This window comes from Sinohyriopsis cumingii, chromosome 12 (genome assembly GCF_028554795.1).
Source record: "Sinohyriopsis cumingii isolate HCF-2022 chromosome 12, ASM2855479v2, whole genome shotgun sequence".
Taxonomy (NCBI): Eukaryota; Metazoa; Mollusca; class Bivalvia; order Unionida; family Unionidae; genus Sinohyriopsis; species Sinohyriopsis cumingii.
Genome location: NC_142972.1, coordinates 20,079,603 through 20,103,102, shown reverse-complemented (window position 1 = coordinate 20,103,102; position 23,500 = coordinate 20,079,603). Strand labels below are relative to the sequence as shown.

The following is a 23,500-nucleotide window of genomic DNA, read 5'->3' as shown; positions in this document are numbered from 1 at the left end:
TAACTTTATTCAGTACCTATTTTCAAAATATTTTTTTTGTTTGTTTTTTTTTTGGGGGGGGGAGGTACAAGACTTCAGTGCTTTAACAGAAAACTTTCATATATTGACTGGCATTTTTATGTGTTTGAAGATAAGTGCACTTCTTGGAGCATTTAAAAATGTTTGACAAGTTTTCATAAAGGGAAGTATCAGAAAGAATTGGTAAACTGATGAAAAATGTAAAGAACATCATATAATTATAATAATGCATCAGATCAGATTCAAATTTGGCCTAGTAAGTTAACCACCATCAGTATACCTTAATACAAGTTGGTTGGTTGGATTTAGTCCTATAACGTTGACCTTGATGAAGATTATCATTGTCATCCGCACACAGCTAGTTGTGTCCATTTAGAGTTGTTTCATGTGTGTGTATATATATACACACACACACACACACACACACACACACACACACATATATATATATATATATATATATATATATATATATATATATATATATATATATATATATATATATATGTGTGTGTGTGTGTGTGTGTGTGTGTGTGTGTGTGTGTTAATCACTATTATCTATAATAATTTGTCTCCTGTTAAATTTCATTGTCAGCCATTTTTATATTGGAGGAATAAAAATTGAATATTTGTCAGCTGTTCGAACAGTGCTTTCTGCAAGTACTCGAAGATTGTTATTATAATGTAGTTTCAACCTGTACGGCAATAAAAAATGTGGAAGGTTAATTATTGAACTAATATGATCAAAACTATATTCAAGAATTGGACTTGTGTATGTGTAGTCGTAAAGAAGCATCTATACAACCTGGCTAATAATGTCGGTGAAACAGAACAAAGATGTCAACTTTAAAATGATGCACTTTCAAGGTAATTTTAATGTTGTACACAAGTATTTATTCCCTGGGCTTTGCACAAGTAATGTTTTATACAATTGGAAAATAACCAAACATTATAAACACTTGCTTTTTAATCATTACACTCATAGTCCTTATATATCAGCCAACGGCAAGCTTACCATCCAGGATTATAATAGTTTTAGCCCATATGTCTCACTCTACAGTAATTTTGCTATCCAGGATTCATTCAGAAATATCTCGTACATTTCTTACAGACAAAAGTATGCTTTGGATTTACATAAAAATCATACAGTTCGTTAGCCGGAAATTTCGCCACCAAGAAAAAATACCCAATATATTCAGACTATCTGGACTATGTATAGTATTGCATTAACTGTTAGATTCATCGTGTAGTTGTAAATGGAAACAAAAGAGTTCGATCGTTCGTAACCTCTCACCCAATCCTTGTTTAGTAAATATCTGAAGTGATCCGAATGGACCTTGGAAGTATGAAATGTATAACTGATCTCGAAGCTGCGAATGATCCAGGATCAATGTGGTATTAACCCACCTGTGTCACCCCACCAAAACCATGCCATCCTGAATTTGGATGGTCATAGCCAAAGTTGAGCAGAACATGAACTTGTAACAGTGAAGTTCAAATTTTCACTTTATCAGCTTTAATTGATTGGTCTAAGAATATACCTAGCTGTACCACATTGTCATCCACTGGAGCACAATATATCGATCCCAGCATTGATAACAATATGATGTACTTCATGGCTTCAGATTCCTCAGTGGTGGCCAGAGACCTGCAAAAAATATTAAATTTGTATTGTTTCCATGTGCGAATATATTTGCGATATGAAACAAACTTGGGCTTTACAACAACGAATTACTACTTGCATCAACCTCCTTCTACTAATGCCACAATGGAGGAAACTTACGGCTGATGGTCTTTTCCGTTCAGGATGTTACACCTATGGACCTTGGAGATTACCTCGTTTAAGTGGTGATTAACCTTTCATTTAAATTCTTAACGTACAAAACAAAAATGAAGGAAACGTGATTTTGTGAGCTTTCTACCCCCAAAAAATGTGGACACTTATTCCATGATTTTGTGAGCTTTCTACCAAAAGATGTGGACACTCATTCCATGACTTTGATATTACATGTACGATAATTGGTTTTACTTCTTTGACGGAACAGTTTTAAAACAAGTCATACACAAATTAGGGAAGCGTTCAAATCATCAAGATTCCTTGGCAAAAGCCTAGTGAGAAATGATTCCATTTTTGCAGTTGTGCAATTATGTTCTCCTTTAGAAACTGATTCTATTCGCCTGGATATATGAGTAACATTTGGGGTATTATTTAGCATTCTTCAGTTCTTTCTTCCAAAAATTAATTTACCTACGGATAGTCCGAGTTTCCTCTGAACCTTGTCACCTCATTTTTGATATTTGGACATTTATGTTGGTTGCGAGATTTTTATAGTCATGTTACTCGGGATGCAAATGGCCAGATCCAGATCAAATTTCAGTAACGATGTACTTTCGTCTTGTCTGTCAGAGGATTAAAAACATGATGAATGCTATGCTCACGACTTTTGAGAAAATAAATCATATTCCTATCAATTTCATGCAGGTATATCTCGACGAAAGGTCATTCAAGTTGGCTGGGCCGGCTATTAAGCAGCTTCCCAATGCTGAACCAAATGGTGTCGGCGAATTCCAGCTTTTCGCTAGGGAATGGACTCTGACCCTACACACCAACATAAATATCCAAATATCGAAAAAGGGGTGACAAGGGTCAGAGGAAACTCGGAATAACCTACGGACTGAATATAAAACTTGCGTGATAACATATTTATGCAGTAAAAGTGATAATTAAGACTCCTCGCATGTATACACGAGTGCAAATGCCGTGCAGCTAAAATGACAAACAATCTTTAAAGAAATGCACCAGACTTCATAACGAGATACATGTTGGGTGCATGTACACCGACATTAATGAGCTGGACGTTTTTCATCGACAAATTGCAATGTTCAGTACCAGCTATATGTAATGATGACAGGTATTGCAAGGTATTTAATCTGGCTATTTTTCCCCTTATATTACCAGAAGTTTACATGCTGGACAAATGCGAAACTCAGTTTTTGTTTTAGTTTACTGTAGTTGTGTTATATTCTGTGACTGGACACATAGGAAACTCAGTCTATGTTCATATCACTGTAATTGTGTTACATAATGTGACTAGACAAATGGGAAACTCAATTTGCGTTTATATCACTGTAACTGTGTTACATTATGTGACTGGACAAATGGGAAACTCAGTTTGTGTTTATATCGTTGTAATTGTGTTACATACTGTGACTGGACAAATGGGACACACAATTCATATTTATATCACTGTGATTGTACACACAATTCATATCTATATCACTGTGATTGTGTTATATACTGTTACTAGACAAACTAGTCTATCAGTTTATATTTATATATCTAAGATCGAGTTAATATGCAGTGACAAACATTATTAAGAATAACCCCAATATAAATGTGGAATTATTTTCTATATCACGTGACATAGATGTAAAATATTGTTTTTAAAATATAGAGAGAAAACTGCCTAATAACACATTATAAGAATACGATGTTTCTCATCTTAGGAAACGTTATTATGTTCTCTTAAACTGAAAGGAAATTGCTTTGAAATTCCTAGACAGTGCCCTTTGTATTTCGTCCTCAGGGCAATGTCTCTGTGATAATTAATGGTCAGGTAGTATGTCATTGTTGCTTGGCAACTATGCCAATATCAGTCTTGCTTGAATAAAGTGGGTTATTTTATTTTTCTCACTGACGACAACTCCTTCTGTAAATCAATTTTCCAGCCTCCGCTCAGGAATCGATCGTTCCAGAAATAATTATATGTACCCATTATCTCATGAATAGATATTTTCCACATTAGTGCCTTCCAGTACAGTTACATATTTACGGTCAAATGCTGTATATAGACATAAGAATATATTTATTTAACAACAAGCAAAAAGCAAACAAAAAAAAAAAAACCACAAAAAAACACCCACATTGTTATTAAGTACGAGATCGGTGTCACGCGTTCGCTGTATCGGATCATGCAAGCATATGAATAGATCTTTGAGCAGTAACAACGTTATTAGCATAAAGTATAAAGTCTCATCGATTTTTTGGGGGTATCATTTATCTTGTGATGGGCTTAATGGAAGTACCATTTATCTTGTGATGGACTTTATGGAAGTACCATTTATCTTGTGATGGACTTTATGGAAGTACCATTTATCTTGTGATGGACTTTATGGAAGTACCATTTTTTCTTATCATGGGTTAGCTTATTAATCTTTATATTGTCTGACAACATAAAGTCAATATTAATAAAACATTGGATATACCGTATTAAATTGTTTTCAGGGAATGTATCCATAATCCCGATAGAATAATGTTTAATATCATGACTAAATGTGTCCTTTATAAAACTAGCACATGAATAAATAAGAATAATTCGTGTTGTTTATTTATAACGAATATGTTAATATTTCAACTTTCAAGGACAAGGTCTTACTTATAAAAATAAGAATGATGATTAGGACATGTATGTACGCACGCGCGCGCGTGTGTGTGTGTGTGTGCGTGTGTTTGAGAGAGAAAAAGGAGGGTCGGGCGGAGAGACTTTCGACTTTTTAGATGAAAATATCACAACATGTGTAAATGTCTTTCGTTCGGTTAACAGCACAATGGGAGTGGAGGCAAGTAAAATCTCTGGCGGCAGGAATGTGCATTCTGCGTGATGCAGTCTTATTGTCCTCCATTATCACCTCCCACATTGACATGAAAAATAGATTACTCCTGTCCAGTTGTAATGCATTTGTTCCATGGTAAGCAATGTATCTTCAGTTGATTATCGGAGCGACTCATCGATTCTGCCATTAGTACATTAGTATCAGATTTCTTGGAGAATGTCCCTTGTTGTTTTTTGTCCCCGTTATATTATTGGCATCAGAGCAAAATTAACATATTTAAGAATGCTTCACTTACGTTATTCGCATATTGTGATATATAGGATTACACTGACAATTTAGAGACGTTCCATTGAAAGAATTTGACTCATATTCGACAGCATAGTGTAGTCATTTGATCCTGCGTAATATATATATATATATATATATATATATATATATATATATATATATATATATATATATATATATATATATAGAGAGAGAGAGAGAGAGAGAGAGAGAGAGAGAGAAATATTTTGTAGAAATTACACAGTTTTGTTGTCCTAGTTTCTTTATTGACGATCTCATCAATATAGTATTTTACACTGAATAGCTATCGTGAAATTGTTCTTTTTTATTCACTGTCGGGTTATAAGCAGTGTTGGATGATAGCGCTTTAGAAGTACGTGTCACGTTTGGCATTTTGGCTGTAACAGGATATTCACAAATTCGCAATTTTTTCACGCGAGAGAGACAGAGTTGAAACACTAACAAAATGCTCAGCATTATTTGCTCTCTCTGTCTCTCTGAGAGAGAGAGAGAGAGAGAGAGAGAGAGAGAGAGAGAGAGAGAATAATGATGAGCATTTTGTTTGTGTTTAGTTGTTGTAATATGAAGCTCTTTACCAGCTAATTGTATTGTTTGTTTTTATTTTTCAAGTTGATATCTTAGTGTGTGCGCGCGTAACCTAAACACTTGTCATTACTAGCCAATATCGTCAATCATATTTGCTCCATTATTCCATGCAAATAAAAAAGTAAATCCCCCAACCCGTCTCTCTCTCTCTCTCTCTCTCTCTCTCTCTCATACACACACACGCACACACACACACATACACACACACCTACACAGTACAATAAAATAGACAAACACTTATTTTAAATTAAAATGAAAGAAACTAACCTTGCATTGTTATCATGCGAAATTTATTAAAGAAACAAATATATCCACAAACTCCGTATATGTAGCGGATGCCGGCTGGCCTATGCATCATTACTGTTGTGTTTATCGCTTATGTCAGATAACAAAATGGCAAAAGAGACGAGAATATCACCCGATTGCTTGAAGGCACCTGCCATTCACACGTGATAAGTTATAAGGTACAAAATGACCAAGATTGTAATGCATCCAGGTTAACTATACGACGGTATCTCGCAATTAAAAATCATTATTTTTAAATACATTCACTGTGAGTGCAAATGATAATCTTTTCGCCAGCATGGGTTACAAAAGTATTATTAATGCAATTTATTGCTGTGTATGCTATTTACCAAGCATACATCAATGAATCAACACAACTGGCAGCGAGCAATAAACGCCTTGCTTAAACTTACTAACAAGATATAAAATACAAAGGTTATTTTAGTACAAAGCAAGCCAACCCCGGAAATTGACTTTGGATTCTTTTAAGGGTGCTGATATGTTTTATGAAGTCGGCCGACGTAAGGAAGCCAACCTTGGTTGCTTTTGGATTCTTTTAAGTTTGCCGATTTCTTCTTTTTTTTCATAGTCGGCCGACGTAGGGGAGACAGCATTGATTCCCTTTAATCTGTATTAACGAGAATTTCGAACATAAATTCAAACAATGGAACGGTTTGGAAAGCGACACAATCTATTGCGTCGTGCACGCACATCAGTATAAAGCTGAACAGCAAATTAGTTTTCAATAGTTTCATCTAAATGTTATTCATTTATGTTTCTCCATCTATCTATATATTTGTATGTCTGTCTGTCAAAATTCGCTTTCATTTATATAGAGAGATATTGACTACATTTAGAAACTCAGTATTTTAATTCATTTTGAAACATTTTTAAAATCTTTTCTGCATAGGCATCGTACACGTTGGAGCTTAATATAGACATTAAATATATATTTTAAAGTGCTTTATAAAGCCATATAACATTAGAATGTGCCAACCGAAAGAAACAACATAATGGGGGGGGGGTATGCATTGATGATGAAAATGAAAACAATATTTTTTCAGACAGCATTTGAGAAGAAGAAAAAATTTAAGTAAAAACATACTTCTTCAAGATGTTATAATCTAGATGTCTGTTACACCAGTGTATTATGTATCATATTGTAAATTACATTTACCTCACTCAGATAGGTAGTGCACTGTCCTAAAGATAATGGGCAATACATATTACACTAATAATTATTGGAATGTATAATACGGTGTGTGAAGTATGTACCAATCTTAATTAACTGCAGAGGCTGAACAATACGGTTATTGTAATTTCAAAGCAACCTCCGCAAAAGCCATGGTATTTACACGATCAATACTTTTTACTGGTCCTTGATTCTTATCGCAGCTTGGGTTTGGAGTCATATATTCATCTGATAAATAGTTGATCGATAAGTCTCAAATCTAAAGGATGGCACAACCTAGTAATAGAAATGATTTCATATAGTCTTTGATAAAGTTTAGATTTCATTGTGTGCCGTATCATCATCTAACTATTTTGGTACAAAACGAGTATAGTTTTATTCCTAAAATAATCTTCTGCAGTGCGTGAATCTGGACACCTCTGGAAAGAAACCCAAAACAATAGTGCTTATTTTCTAACAGTTCACCACCTTGATCCTAAAGCGTACACTCCGATTTAAACTGTTTGCATAATATAGTTACAGTGGCCAGCTAGTGTATACTAAAATGTGATCTTTTAAATATCGCCTTAAAAAAAAAAAGACGGAGAAAAAATGCATGATAACCTTTCATACTAAATGTTTGCCCACCCATTTTGTTATGGAACCACAAATGTAAAACCACTTTTTAATGTCTGAATTATAATGAGAAATAATTATTAATTATTTATTTATTTTCACTAATAAAAAAATTCGGCTAACATTATCGTCTGCTTCTTACCGACTCAATTCACAACTGCGAGGCTACATATATTCTTCACATTAGTGATGGCATCTAGACATAATACTTGGTGCAGTTTACAAATTACATTTTTTAAAAAACATTTGGGATTTTCTTTGTTACAGACGGAAAATATAAAGCGGCAACAAAACTTCAGACAGACAGACAATGACCTGAAATAATAACCATTTACGTCAATCAGGGACACAAGGGATGTGCCGCGGGATGTTGAGACAAACGTAACCTCAATTTTGATGTTCCGAATTTTATTATCTTTCTTAATGACCAGTCTTCTCAGCTAGATAATAAGAACTGTGATATGGATGTTGGAGCAAATGTAGCATGCATTTAATGGGCAAGATTGATTGCTCTCATTGATTTCCTGAATAAGCGTAAAAGCAGCCAGTTCTGCCGCGTATCTTTCGTGATTAAATAAAGTATATTAGTTCTAATGTCTACATTGACTGGCTACATACTGTTCACCTGTCAATGGCTGAAATGTAAAAGTGAAATGAGATTGTAATCTGTCAGACATTGTTATGAATCATGGTATAAGAAACGGAAAATGGTAGTTAACTATCCATTATCACTCTGTTTATTTCAGATAAACTACTGATCAATGCAAGATTTAAAAAATGTGTTTGTGTTTTGTACGATACCATTTTTCATGAAAATTCCGAGAGAAAAAAATATAAAATATACAAGCCACGATTAATGGCTGCCGTAATGGCAGTTAAGACTACTTACGGTTTCAATGTTATATGAGAACGCCTTTAAAATATTTATTCAACAAATATTTCACAAGATAAACAATTGTATTTGCCTTAGTACAACCAATCAACGTCGGTAGTACTAAGGAATCTCGGCATTCGGGCATTTGGCCACACCTTGGGTACTCTACACACTGTGAACCCAACAGCCCTCGAAAACTTTCGTTGCTTGTCAATCCGCGTAGTGATACAACAGATATCAGATACGTCAATCCTAGCAATGATACTACAGATATCAGTCATGTCAATCCTAATAGCGGTACTACAGGTATCAGACATGTCAATCTTTGTAGTGATACTACATATATCAGACATATCAATTGTTGTAATGATACTACAGGTATCAGACATGTCAATCTTTGTAGTGATACTACATATATCAGACATATCAATTGTTGTAATGATACTACAGGTATCAGACATGTCAATCTTTGTAGTGATACTACATATATCAGACATACCAATTGTTGTAATGATACTACAGGTATCAGACATGTCAATCCTTGTAGTGATACTACATATATCAGACATACCAATTGTTGTAATGATACTACAGGTATCAGACATGTCAATCCTTGTAGTGATACTACATATATCAGACATATCAATATTTGCAGTGGTACTACAGGTATCAGTCATGTCAATCCTCATGTCAATCCTCCTATCAATCCTAGTAGTGGTACCACAAATATGAGAAATGTCAATAGTGGTAGTAATACTTACTAAAGATATCCGACATATCATTTCTTGTGGTGATAATATAGATAGCAGACCTGTCAATCCTGTTAGTAATACTACAGATATCAGAAATGTCAATCATAATAGTGGTACTATAGATCAGACATTTCAATCCGAGTAGTGGTACAATAGATATCAGACATGTAAATCCTGGTAGTGGTATTATATATATCACATACGTCAATCCTGGTAGTGGTACTATAGATATCAGATATGTCAATCCTGGTAGTGGTACTATATATATCAGACACAAACTTCAAATCATGTAAATATTTATCGTTGAGATACAATTAACCTTTTATAGAGGGGTTTTACACCCTTTTCTATAGGGGTTTTACAATCTATTCTAGAGTTGTTTTACACCGTTTTATATGGAGCTTTTTTAACCTTTTCAAGCTGTTTTAAAAAAATTCTAAAAAAATTCTTTTGAGAAAGGGTTTTACACCACTATGACATTTTAAACCTCTAAACAATTTTTGTTTTAAATGCAGCCTACAAATATTGCACTGCTGTCTATTAATATTTGTGTCAATATCAACAGCTTTAAACGAATATAATCTTAATTTTTTTTTCCCAACGATCTATTTAGTCACCTGCTTCATGTTCATAATTATTAAAGGCCTTGAACATGTATATAAAATAGAATCGTGTCAGTTTCCATTTTATCAGTCGTGGTTCTTAAACTAACATGTATACAAAATAGAATCGTGTCAGTTTCCATTTTATCAGTTGTGGTTCTTAAACTAACATTCTGTTATGCTTTTCAGAACATCACCACTGTAAAACAGATTTTTAAATCTGCCACGAATTGATGGTCAAAATTGAGCATAAAATCAAGACAGAATATTATCAAGCAGAAAACACCTACTCAGTTATAGCTTACTGGTCATGTATTTGTTTTGCGACTACACTGAAGTGCCGACAGAAATAACAATTATGAAAAAAATATCACTGATTTGTTTATGTCCATATACATGTTATTGTGCGTTAGTCTGTACAACGTTTCCATTTTTCTTCAACTGATAAAATATAATAATTTCTTTGTCTTAAAAGAGAGACGATCATCACAGACATTAGTACAAAAAGTAAACAAAACGTTTGAAGTTGGATGGCTGAATTAGTCAAACTTATATTCGTTATGAGAACTCTAAAGTGCAGATTTGCCCTTTTGTTTAATTTAAAACTTAAGAGTGTTACTTTATACATTTTTTTGAATACTTTATTAAAATCAGCGCTTGTTATCGCTTGACGTTAAATATAAGTGCGTTTCTTACAGCTTTAGCTTGGTACAGCTTGACATTAAAACTAAGGGGCGTTTGTTACAGCTTTAACTTGTTACAGTTTGACAGTGAAAATAAGGGGCGTTTGTTACAGCTTGACAGTGAAAATAACGGGCATTTGTTACAACTAGGCAGTAAAAGCAAGTGGCGTTTGTTACAGCTTGACAGTGAAAATAAGGGGCGTTTGTTACAGCTTGACAGTGAAAATAACGGGCATTTGTTACAGCTTGGCAGTAAAACAAGGAGTGTTTATTACAACTTGACAGTGAAAATAAGGGGCGTTTGTTACAGCTAGGCAGTAAAAGCAAGGGGCGTTTGTTACAGCTTGGCAGTAAAAAATAAGGGGCATTTGTTACAGCTAGGCAGTAAAAGCAAGTGGCGTTTGTTACAGCTTGACAGTGAAAATAATGGGCATTTGTTACAGCTAGGCAGTAAAAATAAGGGGCGTTTGTTACAGTTTGGCAGTAAAAATAAGGGGCGTTTGTTACAGCTTGGCAGTAAAAATAAGGACCGTTTGTTACAGCTAGGCAGTAAAAGCAAGGAGCGTTTGTTACAGCTTGACAGTGAAAATAAGGGGCGTTTGTTACAGCTAGGCAGTAAAAGCAAGGGGCGTTTGTTACAGCTTGGCGGTAAAAAATAAGGGGCATTTGTTACAGCTAGGCAGTAAAAGCAAGGAGCGTTTGTTACAGCTTGACAGTGAAAATAATGGGCATTTGTTACAGCTAGGCAGTAAAAATAAGGGGCGTTTGTTACAGCTTGACAGTGAAAATAATGGGCATTTGTTACATATAAGCAATAAAAATAAGGGGCGTTTGTTACAGCTTGAGCTTTTCAAGCTTGACATTTACAATAAGGGGCGTTTGTACTAAATATAACATTATATAGCGAATTAAAGCTTTGAAAGAGTGGTTTCTTGTTTTAGTTTAAAATTTTAGAAAGGCCTATGTTAACATGCCTAAGCAAATACTTTGTATTACAAAAAGCCAATTTCTCTGTGATAACACTAGTGCATGGCTGAGAGAATGTGATATAGCAGGAATGGTCATTATCAGACACGATGACATGACGTCACACGATTCTAACGGGTTGAATAAAATGGCGAACTTGTGGAAAATACTGCCAATTCGGGGTTACAAATGTAAAGTTGGCGAAACACACTGTAGTGATTTTCCCGTGCATCTTGAGTCGGCCATTTTGATAAGTACCCCTGTATCAATGATGGCGTGGTCCAGTTATGAACGGGCTCGTCCGGTAACTATATAAAGGCCGAAGATAAGCGGATTCGCGATTCTGATGCATGTTGTCCTCAAACCAAGAAACTTTGAGAAATTTGAGACAGTCACGATAAGCATGAGGTAATTATTCTAATAAGTAGACAAGGAATTAAGTCTCTGAAAAGGCTTTCCACGATTCTAATCATACCAAAGTTAATCAAGGGAATAGTTATTTTATCTTGTACGCATAGGTAAGAGCCAGGACTTGAGAATATTCATCGGGTGCCGATACCAGTCTCTGACAAACCAGAGTACGTACGAACACCAAGAAGGAAGGTTCGTTACCAAAGCAGTACATGTTCGTTTATGCATGCCCCGTACACGTCACAATACGCTTGCAAAGAAAGAAAGAAAGAAAGAAAAAAGAAAGAAAGAAAGAAAGGAAATAAGTAATAAGGAGAAACTGTACAAAGCATAAGAATAGACCAAGTAATTATGTCTTCTCAAATAATAGGTTAGTAGTCCACAACAGGACTTGAATTTTTTTGTTTGCCAAACCATTTGTTACTGAAGATAATCGTTTTATATGGCAAGTTATTGATGTCAATACTAACTAAGCTTTTCCAACAAGAATACTAGTTCTTCACGCTATGCAATACAAAACACTACCCACGCACCTAACAAAAAGAATTGTTCATATCTCAAATCACTAAACACTTATACCAACAAATATCCCGTTAATTCCACATGTTAATAAATTAGGGAGGGTCCATTTTTCGAAATTAGTCAATGCTGCCATAAAGTTTCATGAATATTGCACATTATGATGTATGTTACTAGATCTTGGCTAATTACTCACAAGTTCCCAACACTGACTACCCATACTCAAGAAATAATGACTAACATCTAATAAAGCTATAAACGGCGACGTACATACAGATAGTATATACCCTAGGTTTATTAAAGTACTGACACCAATAACTTCATAATATATCGACCCAGTGTATTTGGGATACATGCAACATTTTTTGTGAGGTAGGTCATCATGCACAGAGGGCGATAATGTACTTGGAAAATTATTTTAATAACGCTGGGGATTTAAAAATAAGAAAACAACTTGTTCTTTGAATTTGTAGAATCGATAAACCTGTTTTCAATCTAGTTTCTTATATATATATATATATATATATATATATATATATATATATATATATATATATATATATATATATATATATACCCTCACTCGTTTGGTTTAAGGGTTAACATTTCATCTCACGTTTTCTTTGTTTGTTTTGGAAGCAATTTTAAGGTAGGCATTATTTGCAAATAATAAAAATACCCTCACTCCACAAAGTGATTGCAAACACAGAATCCATCGTTTTCGTCAATCGTTTATGGAACTAATATTTCATGAGCGCCATCAACATGTTAATCTGTATGTTGTACCCGGATGTACAGGGTGATGTCATAGCCATATTTTCTGATAACGCTCACTGCCTTTCAGAATGCCGTACTTGTGTAAAGTATTAGGTGTAGGCTTCAAACATATTTAAGCCGATTAAGCCGTTAATATAAGAGATAGATTCTGCAAGGGTATTTCTTTAATGGAAGCGATTGTGTTGCCATAATGTAAATCAATCTAAATTGCCAAATAAATCCATGTCATATCCGTTTCACCATACGTAACTAAGTCTAAACGAGACGGATTGAAACAACATTTTTATCTAAGATTTAAAATATCGATTTGAATTCTAGTTATTATAGTAGCTAAACAAACGTAAAGGCAATTCATTCTGCAATATTTATTTCATAAGGTAAAATAACCTTAAAAAAAAGCAAGACCAACCCAATGCAGACAGTTTGACGGTCGTTGGTGAAATTTTAACAACTAAAAGATTACAAGCCGCCTAGAATATTATGAATTTGTGTACAATTTAAATTCACCAAGTATCCATTGATAATATCAGGCAACGTAATGCATATAAATTTTCGAAACAATATGAACATGAAGACTTGTATAGTTCTGACGTGGTTCAAATCTGTTTGGAGCAAGTACCCTCTTAATGAGGTAAACTGAGAAGAAGATTTAGTATTTATACTCTGGGAGTAAGTACTCATATGACGTATGGTCACGTATCTCCCTGTTCTGTCTGTAAGACAAAGGAAACCTAATACGCATATTTTAATTATGTTTTATTGTCATTATTATGCGAGGCAAGAGGATGGAGTCTAGTTTAGTTGTTCCGACTTAGTTACTTCGGCAAATTTGAATAAGACTGCATCAAAGGGTCGATTCAACCTGTCCCATTAAAGAAGCCTGCATCAAAGGGTCAGTCCAGCAGGATCCATTATTCCTGTATAAATGTACATGTGGTATAAAGAATTGCAATTTGTTCCTTAAAAAAAAAAGCATACTAAACTGGCATAACACCTCTCAATTAACTTTATAATAGATTCCAGCTATTTTGACCTAATCCCGCAAACAAACAGCAAGTTTCTACTATTTGGACTATTTTAAGGTGTTTGTTAAATGATTTTGGTAATTACGCCGTCCCCCCGAGGATATGGGTTTTTATACCGTATGCTCAAAGTCAACATTCCAGTCTCATGAAAAATCTGTATAGTTCCAACAAAATAACTAGGCAGCGTTAACATCAAAGGAAAAAATCGTTCAGAAAAGACAACACCTTTGCAATTTCCTTCCAGACAGACTTTTAATGTGTTTCCTACGAAACCATTTGCCCGTGCCAGCAACAAGGACGGTTGTTTTGATAATTAGAACTAAAAGATGTACCTGATCATTAATTATATTCTCGCTTTAAGATGTTACATCTCCAGTATGCATTTGTTTATAATAAATATATACAATTCATGCTGAAGTTGAGTCTTTATTTATCTACCTCCCTCTACTCCATCAATGCCAACATATTTATACTTTTTTCTCTTCTTTCACATTTGTTGATTTGCATGTATACGGTAAAATATTCTGCATTAAATACTTATTACTTGCAGGTGGACATTATACCATTATTGTATATATAATCGGATTTCAATATCTCATTATCATTTTTAATGTATGTAATAGTATTCCTTCATAAAACACTTTAGCCACATTCTATATGGAAACGTTACTTTTAATGAGGAGTCACACAATCCTCCCTTTAATTTTATATGCTTTCCACGATGACTTTTGTAAATACATACTGTTTAACGAAATTGTTTCCACATAAGATTAAATCAGCCCTATGAAATAATAATAATAATAATAATAATAATTATTATCCAGGATAACACATACGGTCATGAAATACCCATCTGCGATATTTTAACCGGTTATGTTATAATTTTCTTTTTAAAAGTCACTTACACACGCTCGAGTATGCTTACACACAAACTCACACAGACTTAAAATGAATTAATATGTGTAACTATATTGATTAAAACATACATATATGAACAATATACTGTGTAGAACTATATACATTTCAGCATGTCAGAAGTAGTATACGCACACATCGGGTGAAACTTGAATATTTTATTTCTTGACACAATGATACAATTATGTATTGGGAGGCTTGATATCTCATACCAGCTGTTCCATAAATATTCCTTTAATGAGGTTTTAAACGAAGCGGGGGGGGGGGGGGGGGCTTGTATTATGTATCTTTAGGGGTAAATAATTCCAAATGCTAGGTGCTGATGCAATAGAAGAGTTTTTGAATTGGTTCTTTTCTTCACGACCACGGAATCTTCAGTTCGGTTTTAGTTGTTGATCAGTGATTACGCACAGTATTGATGATCTTAGTTCAATTGCGATAAACATATAATTATGGAGACAGATCGATTGAAGACTTAAATGTCATGATTCCTTTGAAATACTGAATACGTTTTTGTGTATGTAGCCATGGTAGATGTTTCTATGTATATTTAATTTAATTGTTTGTTAGTTAGTTTTTTTTTAATTAAATGTATTTCATTACATGCTATTGTAATGTAACAGTGTATGCTGGACTTGATCTTGTCCAAAACTGAGTTCATTTCTGCTTGACCTGATTGCCTTATTTTTTTATTTTGTATAAACAACTAATACATAGCTAAATCATTCTCTCTGTTTATGGGCTTAATATCAAGATCATTATTTATAGAAGAAATAAATACATTTATTTGAGTATAAGTTTTGGAATTTCCTGAGTGTAATCCAGGTCATGGTTTTGATTTTGTAAACATCACGATCATTCTAGTAAATCTTTTTTTCTAGAAACTGCTAATTCTGACCTAAGGTCAAGCCAAACTATATATATATATATATATATATATATATATATATATATATATATATATATATATATATATATATATATATATATATATATATATATATATATATATATATATATATATGTGTGTGTGTGTGTGTGTGTGTGTGTGTGTGTGTGTGTGTGTGTGTGTGTAATGTAACTGTGAGCAATTGGTCATTCGTGCTTTAACATCTAGCACTTTTAAGTTGTATTATGTTGTGTCCAGATGGGATGAATTTTATTTCTTCAAATTATTGAATTCAAGTGATTATTTTCTCTGGAAACAAACGTACTCTGACACAATTCTAGGATAGAGACATTCACTGGAATTTATACTGAACACAAACTCGGAATTATATTACTGTGATTCAACAAGAGACCTTTGACACATCGACACTCTATAAGCTATAACAGACACCTTATCGCTTTCAGTTTTTTTTTTGTTTTATTTCTTAGGGACTTATACTGAGTTTTATTCAGGACTTTAAATTACTAGGACTTGCGTCTGTAACTTTTGGATTATCTTGGAATTTAATTCGCAATACAGTAAGTTCTCTTGGGAAATAAATTATTTGCTAAATTTTGCAAAGCTTGTTGTCTTTCATTCTTTTTCTGTTACTTATTTTAAGAGCATATACTCGTAACAACTTGCAAACAAAACATTCGAGACAGTCGTAATAGGTACTTATAGAATTATTTGGTATGATCTTTTCTCATGTTAGTGAATTCTGGAAAGATTATAACTGGGTGTAATTCCTCATATAGTACAGCCGCAGTCCACCAATGGGATTTTTCCCCCGAAAAATGAAGTTAAAGTGACTTGGGAGGTAGAAATTCCGACAATAATATTAAGAGAGTTATTCTTTTAACGATCATTGCACATATGTGATCGATATGCGTATTCCAGCTGAAATTTTAATCAATGCAGATACTAAGAAGACAAATGTAAGCCATTTTGAGTTAGAAATAAATATATGTTAGTGGATAGGAGCTGCCTAGTTCCGATTGTCATATTTTAAATGTGTTATGCTTGTTTTTGATTTTTTAATAACCTTAATGAAGTTGTTATTTTCCTTCTTGTTATCGTTAGTGCGTGTTTATGTTTTGTTGGCAAGCTATGAAAGATTCTAACTCAAGTAATCGACAATAGCACCATAACTGTGTGCATCCAAAGAGGGAATAAAATCGATGCAACATCGTTTAAGCGGAATATTAAGCCACTTGAGTATGCACAAACAAAGAAATACATTTCTCGGTTTTCCGCTTTGAAGTAAAGGGGAAGTAGTGAAAACTGGTCAAAATATATTTTAGGAAGTGTTGTGAATACATTCACGCATATGTTAACGCATATATCTCAGCAATCAGTTGGAGTACTTAGTGAGCAAACTTTACTGAAAGATAATGTCGACTATTTAGAACAATAAAACCGAAATGTGTGTGTGTGTGTGTGTGTGTGTGTGTGTGTGTGTGTGTGTGTGTGAGAGAGAGAGAGAGAGAGAGAGAGAGTTTGTGATGAAATGTATAATCATCCGTGCACTTAAAAGTAATATATTCAAAAGTTGTAAACCTAAATTTACTTTTTGCTAGATGTGCTTGAAGAAATAAAATGCAATACCTACAAGAAGTATGACACGCAATGTAGCATGATACGCAATGAAGGATGATACGCAATGAAGAATGATACGCAATGTAGCATGATGCGCAATGAAGCATGATACGCAATGTAGGATGATACGCAATGAAGGATGATACGCAATGAAGAACGATACGCAATGTAGCATGATACGCAGTGTGGAATGATACGCAATGAAGAATGATATGCAATGAAGAATGACATGCAATGAAGAATGATACGAAATGTCTTTCTGCTGCACGTTTCGTCTTTTATTTCATACTTATGTCTAGAATGTTTTGCCTCTTTTCAAAACTGACTTGCAATTTCAAAAACAAAATATGGTGGTATTGTTGTCAGTATTAAACAATTTAAAAACACGAGCATCTCTCTAACATGTATGTACTATATGAATGAGCACTCCAGTTTAACAAAGTTTCATGCCCAGCCATAATGGAAACAATGTTCAATAAAAGACTAGCATGTGAAGGTAGGAAATTGTCCGTCTGTCTGATGTCTGTCAGTATTGAGTAATAAGTATTCTGTGCTTTTTTGCTATTTGGAAAAATATATTTTTAAAACCTAAAACGGAGGCTATGTCATTAAATTACTCTATGAGTTCAGTGATCAGCACATCTACATTTATTTGTGACATGATCAAGTATCTGATTGGTGAGACTGTTACACTCCGAAGGTTGCATGTTTCAACAGATGTTAATTAATTAGACGATGTATTAATTAGACGATGTATTAATTAGACGATGTATATGTTAAGAGGATCATCAGTCAGTTCGATTTTGAGCAACATTTATGAATATTAATTAGATGATCTGACGCTTCATAGGTCAAGTTTACTACAACACCAGAAGCTATATTTTCCAGCAAGTTTTAATTAATTTTACATATCAAAGTCCTAAATAACCTTAATCCTGGCAAGCATATATGTGTATGATTGAGGTAACATAGGATCCAACCGACTGGTTTGGTTTATTGGCGCCACGGTGACTATATTTATGAACATACCTTTTTCTTAAGCTTGGAGCATGTCTCCGATTGGATTGATTCGGAACGACAACATGCAAAAGGGAATCTGACGTATGGTTCACTTTTATTATTTCCAGAATCCAGTTACCACCTCGTTATATATATTTATAAAATGATTTTGAGCAAACGTGGCATTGGGTCTATGTTATAGAGACGCAGGATTAAAAAAAATTATAAACGAAATCTATGCATATTTGTGAGGTCATGGATCTTATCGATCTTGTTAGCACCTTCGATGCTGTTCTCTGACCAAATTTTCAAAAGTGTTCTCATGTAAAGTTAAATTATTAGAATTTTAAATGATATTAGTTTTCATCACACTCGATTAATTTGTCTGAACCATATTTACCTATTTCCTTGCCTGTTTATATACATTGTATGGTTTTCAGATGGTATAAGAAGTTGCCATAATCAGGTGCGTTGGGGCATATAATTCATAGGATCTAGACGTGTGATAGTGTTTATATTTGTTTAATAATTAATTGGGGGGGGGGGTGCTAGATAATACCCTGTATATAACAAAGATAAGGGCTGACATTGGCAATTCTTTTTCCCTTCAAGTGATTCATATTGACCGATAATTCTCCATTACGGAGTGTTGTTTTCAAAATTCATAAGTTAAAGCCTTGGAGTATAGTACATTGAGTACTCTTGCAATGCATTTAGAGTACGCTTCGTCTGAGACAGAAGAATATGAGAATGATGTTTACAACTGTATAGGATTTACCCTTCAGGTTATTCTAAAGCGTACCTACAATTCGATAGGACCAACCCTCTCACGTTGGTTTAAATCGTGCCTACATTTAGATAGGATTAACCACCTCAGACAGGTTAAAAGCATGCATACCTTCAAGAAGATAGGATTCATCACCTAAGATTGGTCTAAAGCATACTTTCAGTTAGACAGGGTTTACCCATTCAGACTGGTCTAAATTGTGCCTACAATTAGATGGGATTCTCTCCGTCAGATTGTCCTAAAGTGTAATTACAACTAGATAGGATTTACCTAAACAGATGGGTCTTAAGCATACCTAACGTCAGATAGGATTCATAAACTCAGAATGGTCTACAAACGTACCTACAATTAGCTACGATTCACGCATCAGATTTTATAGGGTGTGCTTACAGTTAGATACGATTCGCCAAATCAGATTGGTCCAAAGCGTACATAGAGTTATATAGGATTCGCCTTTCACACTGGTCTTACGTGTACCTACAGTTAGATAGGATTCACCCCTTTTAGATTCGTCTAAAGTATACTTATAATTAAATATGTTTCTCCACTTCAGATTAGCCTAAAGCGTACCTACAATTAATAGAATTCGCACCTTCAAACTCGTCTTAAGCATACATATAGTAGGATTCATCAGCTCAGACTGTTCTAAAGTGTATTTACAATCAGATATGTTCCACCCCTTCAGATTAGTGTAGGACGTACTTACAATCAAATAGAATACACCCCTTTAGACTGGTTAAAGCGTACATAAAGTTAAATGAGACTCACCAGCTCTGATCGTCTAAATTGTATTTATAATTAAATACGATTCACAGCTTCAGATTGGTCTCATGTTTACCTGGAAATAATACCTTAAATATTAGCATAATTTTAGAACGCGGCACTGTAGTTTCGTGTAGGTTTGACATTTTATTGCCTTCATTTTTCTGTCCATGTTTATTTTAATAGTTTGACAGTAGTGTGTGATCCGTAAATCCTATGTAAAAAGTATTATAATTATTATTATTAATATTAGTAGTAGTAGTATACATTCTGAAGAACATACTCTTGGCTGAGATCAACGATTATCAAAACCTTGTCCAGGCACTTGTTATTTTAAATAGAATTAAATCATTGTATATTGATACATGCACATATAGCGACAGCACAAAGATGTTACGTCACGTACTGCGTCAGTACAGAACACGCTCGATACAAAAGAGCCAATTTGTGAAGCATTAACAGTCGCCATGGAGAACGGAGAAATCGATAAACTTGATTTACACAAATTTCCCTGCGTAGTATACATTTGCTTCACTTTGTATTTAGTAAAACAATGATTAGAGCAGAATAAAACTTGTACGAGACAGACATAACGACATGTGAAAGGCTTGTTGCTTATTGTAACGGCAGCAGTTAGCCCTACCTACGGCTACTCTATGCAATTGTTAACCCTACCTACGGCCAGTCCATACAGTTGATAACCCAACCTACGGCCACTCCATGCAGTTGTTAACTCTATCTAGGACCAGTCCATGCAGTAACAAATGAAATCTTACTGGTATCATCCAAGTAAAATGTTAGTCATTTGATAATCTCTATAACTGTTTCGAACAATCAGCACTAAGAAAATGTTCGGTTCTATTAATGACCATGTTAAGTTCTATTCAGGAAAACCTCATTCAAAATAGTTAAGTGTTTAACTCATGTTGATGTATATTTTTAAACAAAAAATACATCATCAATAATTCGGTTTACAGAACCTAGAGCTCAACCTTACATCGTTCTGTATTGCAATTAGCATGACTGTACTGTTCACGCTCTTTCTACTTACATCCATTGTATTACTTGACTCGGGTGTCCTTCTGTTATTGATATTGCTTTCAATATGGTTCGCCAGATGAGTGCATTGTCATTGTGTATGGATGATTCAAATGTAAAAATATTGTAACTCTTTCTGAAATAAATGTCGAAAGTTAAAAGTAAATAAACAAATATCGAGTAAAATGACTTTTTACTACAAAAAAAACTTACCTAGATTCGAACTGAAGAATGCTGTGTCTCTGCGCTTCCCGTGTTCAGCGTTGCTCAAGACAATTACAGAAGTGGCAAAATCGATGAACTCTGCCTAGTATGGTACATGCGCAATGCTGACTAGATCGTGATGGCACCGTGGGCAGTTGTCTTTCTTATTGATTGATCTGACAGAATCAGCAGCCGGCTCTGGTGCCGCTTTCTTCCGGCTTCTCTGGTAGTTAGTTGCCAAGCACAAAAGGCACATCAAAGTATCGAATAAAATGGACTAACTTGATACAACAGCGTATGTCATGTCGCATTTATATTGACTTGAATAGGAATGAGTACACACACACACACACACACACACACTTATATATATATATATATATATATATATATATATATATATATATATATATATATATATATATATATATATATATATATATATGTGTGTGTGTGTGTGTGTGTGTGTGTGTATGTATGTGCGTGTAATTGTGGTCGCACGCCTTGTAATTATGACACAATAAAGAGGTAGACCTATCCGATTTAGCCTGTTACTTTTAGCAGAACTTTAATCCGTTGCTAAAATAAACAATTTAAAAAAAACACAAGGACACTTGGTATGAGCCTGAGTGGTATTAATCAATGGATCAAAATTTGAAACACTCGAGGGTTATTCATTCTCTAAACCGCTCCAAATAAGTTATGATCGGTGCATAGTCTAATGTGTCAGAACGATTTAAGTACAATTATTTTATTATTTTAGCAAGCAATATGTAAAATCAAATTATGAAATGGTTCAAGCCATTTTTATGAACCAATAATGCGCGCTAAAATTTGTACTTTGGTGTAAAAGGTATGAATGCTGCCCGCATACCGCGGCGGTAAAACGCTCGATATGCACCTTTTTGACGTCCAACCATGTTAAAGTGCATGTGCGAGTGACCATTAATCCAGAGCACAAGGTACTAATCAATTACTATAATAGACCTATAAGCCCACCATGATACTGACCATTAGGTATCTTTCAATTTTTGGAATACTTAAAACCAAACCTATATTTCATTGAAAATTAGATCCCACATTCCACACCTAAGGAATAAACCGCTAGTTTCCTAACTGGGGTTCTACAACCAAGCTAGTAAAAAGAAAAATTGATACTGCATAGGTAGAACCTTTCCTCCGTCTAAGTTCTTCCAAGGATATGACCAGCTTTAAAAAGATATTCACCATGTTGAGACTAACTGTAATATTGTTGTATTAAAAGTCCTTCGCAAGTCTACAGTTTCATCCGAGTTCTTAGGTTTATGTCATCGTGTTTCGCCGACAGTCGTCATTAGTACATGTAGGCTGGACTAGAATTGTTGTTGAAAAACACAGTTCTACATAATTTTGTAAAACGCCTTGTACCACTTTGAATGCAGGGTGAGAACTGAAAACAATATCAGTAATTAAGTATGTTCTTAAATCTACTTGCAGGTCGAATTGAAAGTAAGTTTGTGGGTAGATGGCGATATCAATTTTTACTGTTTCATGATAACTGCCCTGGTGATGGAAAACTACCATTATTTCGTCCACTAAAGGGCAACAGATTTGAAAGTGCTAAAATACTCCAACCTAAATTTACCTGCAAATGGTATATTGTTTTATTTTATGGAATATATTCATATTTTGTGCTATAATAGGTTTTCCGAATTTATGCTTGTAAAATGTTGCCAAAATACATTAAATTGAATATATGGACGACAATAGTATAGCTTATTTCTGGATTGAATTCATTGATCAATGACTAAGATAGTTAGTGATTTGCTATTCTTTTTTTATTTTTATTTCCCCGCATTGTTTAATAATTGTATTTTTTCAGTTTAATGCTTTATATCTTTGATCATGTGCAGAATATAACAATAAATAAGACGATCAATTTTCAACTTCCGTCCTTTTTTATTCTTTGAATCAATATCGAAAATCTACTCATGTCATGCAACCTTGATGTTACTATCTGAGTTAGTCTCTCTCTCTCTCTCTCTCTCTCTCTCTCTCTCTC

At 34.1% G+C, this 23,500-nt stretch overlaps 1 protein-coding gene across 1 annotated transcript in view; it reads right to left on the bottom strand.

Moving 5' to 3' along the window:
• The window catches only part of LOC149786061 (uncharacterized), a 28,164-nt gene extending 6,557 nt beyond the window's left edge, over positions 1 to 21,607 (bottom strand). Inside the window, exons 1-2 of the mRNA XM_089976351.1 lie at positions 21,469 to 21,607; positions 1,560 to 1,666 (exon numbers count right to left, since the gene is read on the bottom strand). Coding sequence (XP_089832477.1) covers positions 1,560 to 1,635 — 76 coding nt within the window. The 5' untranslated portion in view covers positions 1,636 to 1,666; positions 21,469 to 21,607. The remainder of the gene's footprint in view (positions 1 to 1,559; positions 1,667 to 21,468) is intronic.
• Between the last annotated feature and the right edge of the window lie 1,893 nt (positions 21,608 to 23,500).